The following is an 11,892-nucleotide window of genomic DNA, read 5'->3' on the forward strand; positions in this document are numbered from 1 at the left end:
AAAAGAGGGGGTAGCCAGGGACAGATCAGGCTATCATTCTATCATTCGTTGGGGCCTCCCACTTCTGCTTCCATTTTATCTACTTGAGATGTGTCATATCCTCATTATTTTGAAAAGGGTTCTCCTATTAAGGAATCCTCCAAGTACTCATCTTGTGGAGCCCGCCCATTTTTGTGAAGCCAGGCTGAAGTCAAGTGCAACGATGAGGAAGCAATTTAAGAGCACACGGGCGATCAGCAGAGTCCAGATTTCTCCAACTCCATGTGGAAAATGTGGATCGCCTTTGAAATATGACGATATTCTGCCTCAGAGACGGTCATAACCAAGTTCAAACCCTAGCTCTCTACTTACCTTTTTGGGGATCGTTGGGAAATTCACACACCTCCCTCACTATTCCTTCCTCGTTTGTAAAATGGGCGTGTAAAATGCATGGTAAGTGTCAGAGTTCTGTAATCACCAGTCATGATGGTTATTCCTTGAAGGTACTCTAATAAACAGTAATTCTCTTCCCACATTCGGCCCTGCCTCGTACTTCCTGGAGTGGCGGCAGGAAACAGTTCAAGAAACCCATTATGAAATGGGATGAGGGGTTCGTGTGGAGCGTGGGAAGGCCGACAGGCATTTCCCTTAAGTGGTGCCTTTGGCCTTGGCAGCAAAGGCGAGGAAGATACAGGTTGTCAGAAGGGCATGAGGGAGATGGGGAAAGGTAACTGCAAGATTTGCTGCTGTTCACCAGAGGCAGCCCTCAGAAAAGCTGCTGGGGATGCTCCCCGCCCTCCGTAAGTCCTGCTCAATCATGCTCAACATCACTGGGGATGCAACAAATTCCAGAGGCTTTTCCAACCAAGGGCTCCACTCACCCCGCCTCCTCCCAACTCCCTTAAATAATGGCTGAGCAAATGCCTCTGAGACCATCTTCAGCTAATTTCCTTCAAGACATGCAAGCTGCTAATGCTGGGAAGTACAGATAGTGTGGAATAGCAAATATGGCCAAAATTAGATTAAAATAACCTCCTGATAAACAAATTACTCACTGAAAATAAATATTCCACTGCTGGGGCCAAGATAACTAAAAGAACAGCACCACCACATGGCAAGAAGAGGAACTACACCTGCTGCAGTCTGGCCAGTCCCTGTCCGTCCACACTCAGCTACGGAGTCTGACCAGGGGAGGGGGACAGGGAAGGGGATTAAAGAGAATGTGTGGTATCCTATCAGCTTAAACCTTTAAAATATTTTATGTACTTGTACAAAAGACAAAAATATTTGGCAAAGAGGTCTGAACTTTGAGCCAAGGTGAGGGGGAAAAAACCAACAACCAATGTGCCAAGTTGAATGCAGAATGACATAATGGGAGTCTGTGATTCTTCCTGTCCCAGTTCCCTTCCTCTCCCTCACCCCATCATTCATCAGATTCTCCCCGATGCTCAGCCTCACAGCAAAGACTCTGGCCCCTTGCACAGCCATGCTGGTATGTTGGGCATCTCTTACCAGGTCCCATTCCAATGCTTATATGGGATAGACCATGTACTGCTCTTTTCTCAATTAAATGACAAATGCTCCCAATCACCTCCCCCCCCCCCCGCCAAAAAAAATCCTTCTGATACTTAGAAAGTATTTATGTAGCCTCCTTTCAGCTTTTGATCTTATCTTATTTGGGCTAAGTAAGCCTATCCTCACTATTCTCTTCTTGGAATGCACAGGGCTCAGGTCCCAGCATCTAGACACAGGCAGTATGCTCTGCAGCCCACAAGTTGTGTGCGTTACGTAAGCTTCCCAAACCTCAGCTCTTACACCTGTAAAGTGGGGATAACAATGTCTCCTTGACAGGCTAAATGTATATGAAGTGGTTGACATACTAAGAACTCAATAAACTGTAGATATCTGTGGTGTCATTTCAATACAGCAGTGTGATAGATAATAGCTTGTTACTCCGCATTCACACAAAGCTGACTGCAGCAGTCCATCCCAGTGTGAAAAATGCCAAAATCTATCAATATTATTTGAAGCAGGTTTTTGGTTCATCACAGAAATATACTGCACGCTTCTCCAAAAGATATGTTAGAAGAAGAGACATTGAGTCTAGAATCACATCACAATTTGATTCTTTCTGGGGATGGGAATTGGGCTGGTCTCTTCACTAAAGGCATGCTGAAAATAAATGTATGAGATTTAAATCAAGAAACTGGAATCCTTCCTTAGTCACCATGAATGTATTAGTCTTGGGCACAGCCCAATGTGAAGTATGAGGGACACAGAAGGGACCCCAGCCTTCAAGGAGCTATACCCAATAAGAAAAATCCTTACACACATATGCAAAAATACAGGAATCATTGATTACCGTATGGGTAGTTCTTATAGGTATAAATATAAGATTCTATAAAAGGTTTAATAGGTTTAATCTAATGCTGGGCATTAAATGGGGTTGAGTAGTATTCAGAAAAACTCCGCACAGAGGTATTTGTGCTGAGATATGAAGAAGGAGCCAGGGTCATCCGGACAGGAAACTTCAAAGTCACAGATATCTGGGTGGGTCACTCCCTCTCTCTGGTCCTCAGTTTCCCTGTGTAAAAATAAGGAGATAGGGGAGGGGACAAAGCCAATAGTTTTCTGGGATATAGATGACAACTCTGTATTATAATTCTCAAACTTGCTAGGAGATTAGATCTTAATTACTCCAACCACTAAAAAGAACTGATAATTATGTGACACGATAGAGGTGCAAATTAGTGCTATAATGACAATTACATTACAATATATAAATGTATCAAATCAACATGCATTATATTTACACAATGTTATATGTCAAATATATTTCAGTTTTTTAAAAAGTGTTTATTTTTTTTTCCATTGGGGAGAGAGACAGCACAAGACGGGGAGAGGGGCAGAGGACAGAGAGAAACTTAAGCAGACTCCATCCTCAGTGTAGAGCCCAATACAGGGCTTGATCCCACGACCCTGGGATCACAACTTGAGCCAAAATCAAGGTCAGACACTCAACTGACTGAACTACTCAGGGACCCCTACTTTCAATTTTTTTAAAAGATCAATCATTTTCTAGGTTCTCAGAAGCCCTATATTTTTGTGAGTGTGTCTGTGAAGCCATCTTGGGGGGAAATTAGTGGAAGATAGACAGGGCTCTGAGCTCTCAATCAATCAATTAATCAATCAGTCGACTACCACTGCACTAAACAACCTCAAAGGTCTCTTCCAGCTCTGACAGTGTATGGCCTTCACCTGGAAACAGAAGGGGAAAACACACTATGTGGGCAAATCCCTGTTGAGGCAGGTCAGAGCCTTGAAGTCAAGAGGACAGGCCCCATGGGAACACAGGTTATACCTGTGAGTCCTGTGAAGGCCGCGCTGACCCACTGCTACCTGTGCATCATCACAAGGTCACAGGAATCGCAATGCCAACCATCCTAAAACATAGAGTGTCATTCTCAGAACTCTTCAGAGCTCCTACAATTCCTACAAAAGCCTCAGATGGGTGCACCTCAATAACGGCTCCTACTATGACATTTTGCAGCAAAGCAGGTGTCTGGCCATCGTGCCCTCCCATCACTGCATTGCTGAAGACCAGGCCACAGTAGACATCACTGAGAGCATGAGGGTGTCTCCACAGAGTCAGGGCTGTAGGTACTAGAAGGTCCTCCCTGCCTACACACCCACAGCAACAGGCTGATGGGCCTTCCCAGGAGCCGGCCAGCCAGAGCATTAACTAGGAAGACCTAGGATGAGTCTGATCTTCCTGCCAAACCTCCCGTTTGCTCCCTGTATCCCTCCCTCCCTCTTCCTTGTCTTCCTTCCTGTATTAACTTACTTCCCTATTTCCAACACCTTCCCCACACCCTCACTTCTGAAAACTTCCAGACTCCTCTTAAGTTGCAGAGTAGTCTGAAGTAAAACCATCATCTTATTAAGATTTAAGGTCTCAACCAGAAAGTATTTTGGGTGTTGCCTTGTTGCAGGAATGTGACCTTTAAATCTGGGCAACAAGGTTAATACCGAGGCATTATTAGAAGATTCATCACTGGAGCCAGTACAAATCAGGCAGGTTGCCATCACCACACGTTCATTCAAGTGATGCCTCCAGAGCCACAATTTTTCAAACCTGCATTTATACCTAATGCTCATGGAAGGGGTGTTAAGGAGTGAAAAGAAAGAGAGAGAAGCAGGGGTTGGGGTTGGGGCAGACAGTGATAAAAGGAGAAGAGGATGAGGAAAAAAGAAAAAAAAGACAGGGGTGCCTGGGCAGCTCAGTCAGTTAAGTGTCCGACTTCAGCTCAGGTCATGATCTCACTGTTCATGAGTTCGAGCCCCGTGTCAGGCTCTGTGCTGACATCTCAGAGCCTGGAGCCTGATTCATATTCTGTGTCTCCCTCTCTCTCTGCCCCTCCCCGGCTCATGCTTTGTCTCTCTTAAAAATAAATAAACATTAAAAAAACAAAGACAGAGATATAGGTACAGGTACAGATGGAGGGAAAGGTGGACTGGAGGCAATCCACAAGATGGAGAGAGACAAAGGACAATATGTTACTTGGGTTTATTAGAGGGGGGAAAAAATGCCTGCAATAGAAGCACTATTTCTTAATCAAAGCTTTGTTAAGTTTTGGTAATGAAAAGCTAAGTGGTTTTGCATAAGTGAAAGCATAAAAGGGCAAAACTTTCAGTACAGTGAAATTGAAGAAGGGTTTGCACACATGGGAGTCAAACAGGGGAACAGATGTCATGAAAGGTATGACATTTGGGTTAGACCATTCTAGCCCCTGCACACACAAAAAGGACACTTGATGGGCAATGGTTTTTCATTTTTAGCGTCCTATATTGCTGAGGCAGTTGGAATACAGGCCTAGGACTTCCAAGCTTGTTTTGCCTGCTATCCCTCAGGAAGGGAAAGAGACAAGAGATGTCTTCTGGTTCATTTCCCTCTTCCTGCCATCCACCTATCCTACATTGGCTTCTCATGTAGCAGCTACTAGACGGAAGAGAGAGCCAAGGCAGCATAACAAAATTGTCCTATGCGACCCAGGTCCTCTTTCTCTCTTTTGTTGCTAAGGTAGACAGGCTCCAGGTCTCCCAGATCCTCAGTCCTGCTTTCTCGATGCTGGTGGGGATGGTCTCCAGCCCCCTCTAGACCCATTAGGTACAGATAGGACCTTACTAGCCTCAGATTCCCAGGCCCACCCAAGTTTATTTCCACGGAAGCATTGGCTGCCCCAAGGTAGTAGATATGTCCTTCTGGCTTTATTTTAACTGGGGAAGGCACTTCCTTTGTGAAGCAATTACAGAGATACACGATGGTGTCAACTTTTATAGGACCAACAAGCGTAAAGACCAGACTAATCACTAGCTGAAAGGATTATGCCTCTAGGAACCAAAGGCTCACATAAACACTCCCAGATATCAGTGCCATATGGTAAGTTTTAGGCAGAAACTGACTTCCTGAATTTAGGTTCAGCAGACATAGACTCCCCTGGGATCCAAATGGACAGGCATTCCATGTCAGGTTTTAACTATGCATGAAGACAGTACAAAGAAACTAGAGGATTCCATGGCACTAACCTCTCCCACAGAAACCCCAGCCTACTGGACCAGTCCCACCCTTCCCCAGACCCTCCATGCCACTCAATACTTTGGTCAGGCTGGTAGAACAAAGATGGTGACTGTCTGGTGTTGTGTTACTGCACCTCCCCAAATCCATGACAAACTTTGCTACTTAAATACCTTTCCTGCTGAGCCCTTTTCTGCTGAGCTCAAATAGGATCTCAGAATCCTTCCACCTACACATGGAAGCTGGCACTTGTAATGAAACCTATTTGCCCTCCTTGTTCTAAGATCCTCTAAATGCTTAGAACCTGTTCCCTCTCAAGTAATGTCTGCATGCCCATAGCAACTTTCTGCCATTTGTGTTTTTTACCTCTTTTGAGATCATAGCAATGATGCCAGTGTGGGGAATTTATAAGGTCAGTTATTCAAGAAGAACATTTCTATGAAACACCAATAAAGGTATTTGGGAAGAGGTAGTTTGAAACCTTGAATGGGCTTCAACTCATGAGTTTGGTCAAATATACATCAGTGATGTATATTTGACCCTCAGGGCACATTTGGTGGTGTCTAGAGACAATTTTGTTCATTATAACTGGGAATGCTACCGACATCTGGTGAGTCAAGGCGAGGGAGGTGGCTAAACCTCCTGAAATTCACAGAACAGTCGTCAACAACTGAGAGTTATCCAGTCCAACACTCAGGAGTGCCAAGGTTTGGAAACCCCAATACATGTTAAGGTAGAGTTTTAAGTGGTGGAAAGAATGATAGAGAACCTCCCATCCAACTCCCTCATGTTAGAAAGAAGCTAAGACCCAGACAAAAGTCAGTGTGGACAGCTAAGACCCAAATAAAAGTCTGTATGGACAGGTAAGCTGAATTAGGAATAACCCCACACACCCTTCTAATGGGGCAATAAAACCTGTTTTCTATATGGAGAGCATCAGGCTATCAGTTCCCTAACAGTCCATTAGTATAGTTAAATAGAGATTAGAACTACAAGTGTTAAGATCATTGGTTCTGTATGTGGGTTGTTGGGTTCAGGTAGTAGAGGGCAGTACTGTCATTTTTATATATGTAAATATCATTCATTCATTTCATTCATTCATAGGTTTTCATTATTCATTCATTTTAATGTTTAGTCCATAAATTTACTTTTAGCTTTTCGTTGTGCTAATGCAAATAATTCAACAACCTACAAAGATACCCCTTGCCTGCAAAAGTTTGCCATCAGCTGGCAGAGGTGAACACCGGTGATTCCAATACGGAGGAATCATGCGGAGAGGGAGAGCCTCTGGGAACATGGGGGAGGTCTTCCAACCCAGTCTTGGTGGGGAAAGGGAAAGTTTTTTCGGAGGAAAGGTCCGAGCTGAGTTCTGAAGGCAGGGTAGAGGTTAGAAACTTTTTAAGTTGATCCCCTAGCACAGCATGCTCAGTTAGCTAAGGACAGCCAGTGTGCTGAAAACCTGGCTAAAGGTTCCAAGCCCGAATTAGTCAGTATTTTCACTGGCTACTGTTTCCCATGGGTCCGTGCATCATGCCTCATATGGAAATAGTTAATAACGGGCATATGACTGCTTTCAAATTTCTACACATAGCAGTACGTTGTGTATTACCTCTAAGCCAGCAATCTGAGAAATAGGGCTGTGTGTGTGTGTGTGTGTGTGTGTGTGTGTGTGTGTGTGTGTGTTGAAAGGGAGGCCAGCCTTTCTCCACTCTCAGGGCTCTCTCCCCATGAGACATGAAGATCTCTACCACCCAAACTCCGGGGGATATGGGAGAAAGCTACATTCCCAAGGCACAGCATTCACAGGATGGCTTACCCAGCCCCTCTCGGGTCCTTTACTTCCTGCAACCCAGCACTCTTGCTGCACCAAACACCGGGCACTGTCATCAGGAGCGGCAGTGGGGGCAGGTAAATAATGAGAAGCCAGATGTCAAACCTGAAGCAAGTTCTGCCTTAACCTGTCCATAACCCACAGGTTATACTTTCCCTCGCCTCCTATCTCAAGGCTTTCTAACCTGTCACTCTTCACTCCTCCAACCTGCACTAAGCACTTTCACTCTCCCTGCAGGACAGAGAGCTGTGAACAGTCCTGTGTATTGTGGCCAGTTACAATCAACCAAATAAATTCAAGCTTTAATTTTTTTTTTCCTTCAGTCTACAAATGGAAGTGCTCCATGGTGTGGCTCTTTCTCTGTGTGTATAGTTGACAGAGATACATTGTTGGGGGGGGGAGTGTTTATTTTTATTTATTTATTTATAAGTTTTATTAAAGTTCACCTATTACCCACAGGCCTCGGGCTCCCTATAGAGAAACAAATATCACAATTGAAGCAGCTGGTTTCCAAGGTGCCAAATTAAAATAGATGAAGAGGTAAGGGTTGGGGGGGGGGGGGAATAAAAACATTAGCTAAGACTTCTTTGCTCCCAAGTGCATGGAGTCTTCTATTATATTGCACACATGAAATTGACTCCCAATGTAATTAGACCAGGGCTACTAGGCAAACAAAAAAAAAATCTTCAAATTATTCAGACCCCCAGAGCTATTCTTTTGCAATCACTCAAGTAACTGAAAAGAGAACCAAATTTTTAATATAAATTTGTTATTAGAATCTACACTGTCCAAGAAATTCCCAACACCCACCTGCTCAAAAATACAGAGTCATGAACTGGTATCAGAACCAAATGCAAGAATCCTGCTTCCCACCCAGTGCCATAATCTTTTCTTCTACAGGACAATCCTACTGGAAACTGGACCTCATTTCAACAGTCCTTAAGGGCCACTGGCCCTGTTAGAAGGAGCTGGAGAGTTCCTCAGGTCTGCAGAAGACAACATGCTCCCTTTAGAATAAATTATCTTGACAGAATTATGCACAGACATGCCCACATGGACAGATATTAACTCTCTCTTTGCAGCCTTGTGTTTGGAATAGCCATAGTATTCTCCATCTCACCCCCCAAAGATCCAGGAATGGCTCTATTGCCTTCCAGGTTGAAAATGAGCCATGGAGATACCAAGAGCACCTTTCACTGAACTCAGAGGGGAAAGAAATAACGACTTTTCAAAAGAGGTGCTTACTGGATTTCAGCAATGCTGCCAGAACTTCGGTGGCGGCCCTGGGGAAAGAGAAAGAAAAGTGGAAAAGTCAATGTTCAATGGTCTTTTTGTCAGCCCATGGATCCCAAAGCCAGCAGGCTCATTGCTGCCACCTAACAGCCCCATTATTAACCAGGGAGCAGGCATTCCATTGATTGCAGCACTGACCATCAAAGAGGCATAAATGCAGAAATTGCTTCAAGCAAAGTGTCTGTCTTGAAAATGGGTCTCAGGAGTCTCCATTGCTGCTGGAAATATCTCCCCCCTCCCCTGTTTTGCCTCCCACCTTCCACCACCTTCCTTACACTATGCTCCCCATATATCTGTTGCTCATCCCCGCCAGAGCTCCAGCCAGTCTCTTGGTTTATACTTGGGAACCCCAGCAACTCTGGAGGATGGGTTGGGAAAGGGCGGGATGTGGAGGCTGAGTGAGTACACCAATGCAGCCAAAACTTCTTGAGCCTGGGTTGGGCTGGTGCGAAAGGAAATCAGTGCTGGAGGGAGTGGGGGAAGTAGAATAGCCACATTAAGTTCATCAAAGGGGATTAGCAGAGAAGGAAGCATGAAAAGAAAGAATGAGGGTGTTCCAAGCAAAGGACCGAGCCCCATTCTAGATCACAGGCCAGGTCTATAAGGTGACCCTGCATTTCTGATTTGCATGGCACTTTTGTTTTGGGGAGCTCACTGAGGAGGTAATGATCCATTAGATGATAGTTTTATGAGGGACATACTAGAGGTGGGGAGGAGGATTTGAGGTGACAAGGGCTCCAGCCAGAAGTGTAGCATGGATAGAGAATGAAGAAAGACAGGTTGAATGGAAGCTTGGAGCCTTGCTCCTCAAAGCATGGGGCTCCCATTAGCAGCTTTGCATTCCCTGGGAACCAAACAGAAACGTAGACTTTCAAACCCCATCCCTGGCCTGCTGCATCAGAACTTTCATTCCAACAGAGAATTCATAGGCATATGAGTGTTGGAAAATAACTGGTTTAGAGGATAGGTCAGTATGGTTTGGTTACTCTTTGATGTTGAGAAGAAAGTTCAAGGTGACTCCCAGATCCAAACCCTCTAGAAAATATCGAATAGTGTGATAACATAGCAAATAATTATGAATCCAAATAGTGACATTACATGGCAGGAAATACATGCTAAAGTGTCATATTAGTCAAAGAGGTGAGGCTGATTCCTGAGTAACAAGAAAAGATTTCTTTTCAGCTCCTAACTGGGGGATGAGCATGTAGTGCAGCGTAAGACACCTATAGGGCAACGATGGACATAAGGTTTCAGACCACCATAGCCTACTATTCTAAAGAGACCTGATTCGAGTGCACAGGTCATAAGCCATTTGATTGATTTTGATTGATTGTGGATCAAAGGGGTATGGTGTCAAGGTCAGAAACATGAGGTGAAGCTTGTAAACAAAGAATTCACAGGATTTGATGACAGGCTTGTTGTGAAGGGCAAAGTAAAGGCAAAAGTTGGTCATGGCCTGAAGTGTTCAGTTGGGGTAAATGGGAGAACAAAAAAGCCATGACGACAAAAGAGGGAAACTGAGGTGTTTACAGAAGGTAATCATTTCTATTTGGGAAATGCTGAGCTCAGGATGAGGGGCACACAGCTACATGGAACTTTTGAGAATGATGCTAGAAGCATAGATACAGAATTCTAGAGAGATCTGGAGTTGGAGATACATATTCAGGAGTCACTATGGTAACAATGATCATTGGAGCCACAGGAACAGGTACTATCTGTGAGGAAATGCAATCAAGAACAGAGTACAGGGTTGGCCCCCAAAGTATCTACACTAAAGGACTCAGAGAATGTGCAATCCAGGAAGTAGGAAGAGAGGCGGCGAGGGGCTCTGTTTTGAAACAAAAAGTTCTCTAGATTTTCTAAGAACAGTTTTTTTTCAAACTGCAAGTTGTGACCCAATAGTTGATTGTAAAATCAATTTCACAGGTTCTGACTAACTTTGTGGATGAAATTGAATCAACTGTAATAGAATAGATTATATCAATATCGTTTCATGTAGCAAAGGTCCACTGTGATCTAGAAACTTTTATTTCAATGCATATACACGCATGTGTGCATACGGGGAATCTGATGTAAATGTTTTCCTTTAAAAATAAAAAGCTTACAAAGATGTTGTTTAATGGATAGGGTCCATAAAAGATCTGAACAAGAACAAACGTCTGGAATCAACTAATGAACTAGTGAGCAAACACAAAGTATTTGATCTCCCAGATGGTGCTGAGATCCAGACACCAAGCCACTCATGTGAATGTCACCCAGAGGCTCTGTATTTCAGGGTCTATTTTGACAGTAAATATCTGGAATTCGGTCCACTCTCTGAGCATATCTCTCTGCTTCTCTCCTGCTCTCCCAGTGTAACTAAGAATGTAAAACCCATCAGAAATGAGGTAACCACTTTGTCAACCAATGGCTATAAATACAAATAAAGCAAAACTTTAAGCAGCTAAAGTCTAAGTAAGTAAGAAAATACTCACTTCCACTCCAAGAAACCAAATCCACTGCATTGAGACAGTGAATAGGGGCCCCAAAATCAGTGCCTTTGGGGTGCTGAGCTGTTCCCCGCTCCACATGGACATCCAGCACCCATGTTGCTGGTAGTTTCACTGATTCCACAGAAGAGGACTTTTTGAGAGGGCTTATTTTCTCAGAGTTTAAACCCATACCACCATCCCACATTATGTGCACCCCCCAGTTGGATGTCCAAGTGGGAATGAAAGTAGAAATGCCAAAATGTCCTCCTTCATCAACTTTCCCTGACTGTACATCACTGAATGGGTCATTTAATAGATTCTTACAAAATACCCTGCTCTAAGAAAACTACAACAATACCCAAAGGAGTAGAACAGCCTCAATCCTATCCATTGTCCCAATGGGGTGGGCTAACTCAGTCAAGATGCTAGAGGTCAGAGGTCACTTCCATGCTCCTCCTCAGATAAAGCCAAACTTAAACCACTGGCAAATTTCTAAATATTCTTTTGTCATGAATTTAGCAAAAAGCCACAGACTTACAAGAATTCAATTTACTTCTTCAAGTAGAAATAAACTTTAAGAGGCTTTATAATAGTCTTAAGTCATTTGTCTCCACTCTTTGGGGGGCCCGTATAAATGCCAAGCCCTGTGCTAAGTGTCCTATGGACATGATTACACATCAGTTAATCTTCACAGGAATACCAGAGGGTGAAATCATCAGTTCTGTCTTACAATGGCAACAGTG

General features: G+C 43.9%; 1 protein-coding gene across 2 annotated transcripts in view; it reads right to left on the reverse strand.

Moving 5' to 3' along the window:
* The window catches only part of AGBL1 (AGBL carboxypeptidase 1), an 840,069-nt gene that overhangs the window by 703,962 nt on the left and 124,215 nt on the right, over positions 1-11,892 (reverse strand). For both annotated transcript variants that reach the window (XM_058736653.1, XM_058736652.1), the window contains exon 6: positions 8,631-8,668. In XM_058736653.1, the coding sequence (XP_058592636.1) occupies positions 8,631-8,668 (38 nt within the window). The remainder of the gene's footprint in view (positions 1-8,630; positions 8,669-11,892) is intronic.

The sequence above is a fragment of the Neofelis nebulosa genome, chromosome 7, assembly GCF_028018385.1.
Source record: "Neofelis nebulosa isolate mNeoNeb1 chromosome 7, mNeoNeb1.pri, whole genome shotgun sequence".
In the NCBI taxonomy this organism is placed as follows: domain Eukaryota; kingdom Metazoa; phylum Chordata; class Mammalia; order Carnivora; family Felidae; genus Neofelis; species Neofelis nebulosa.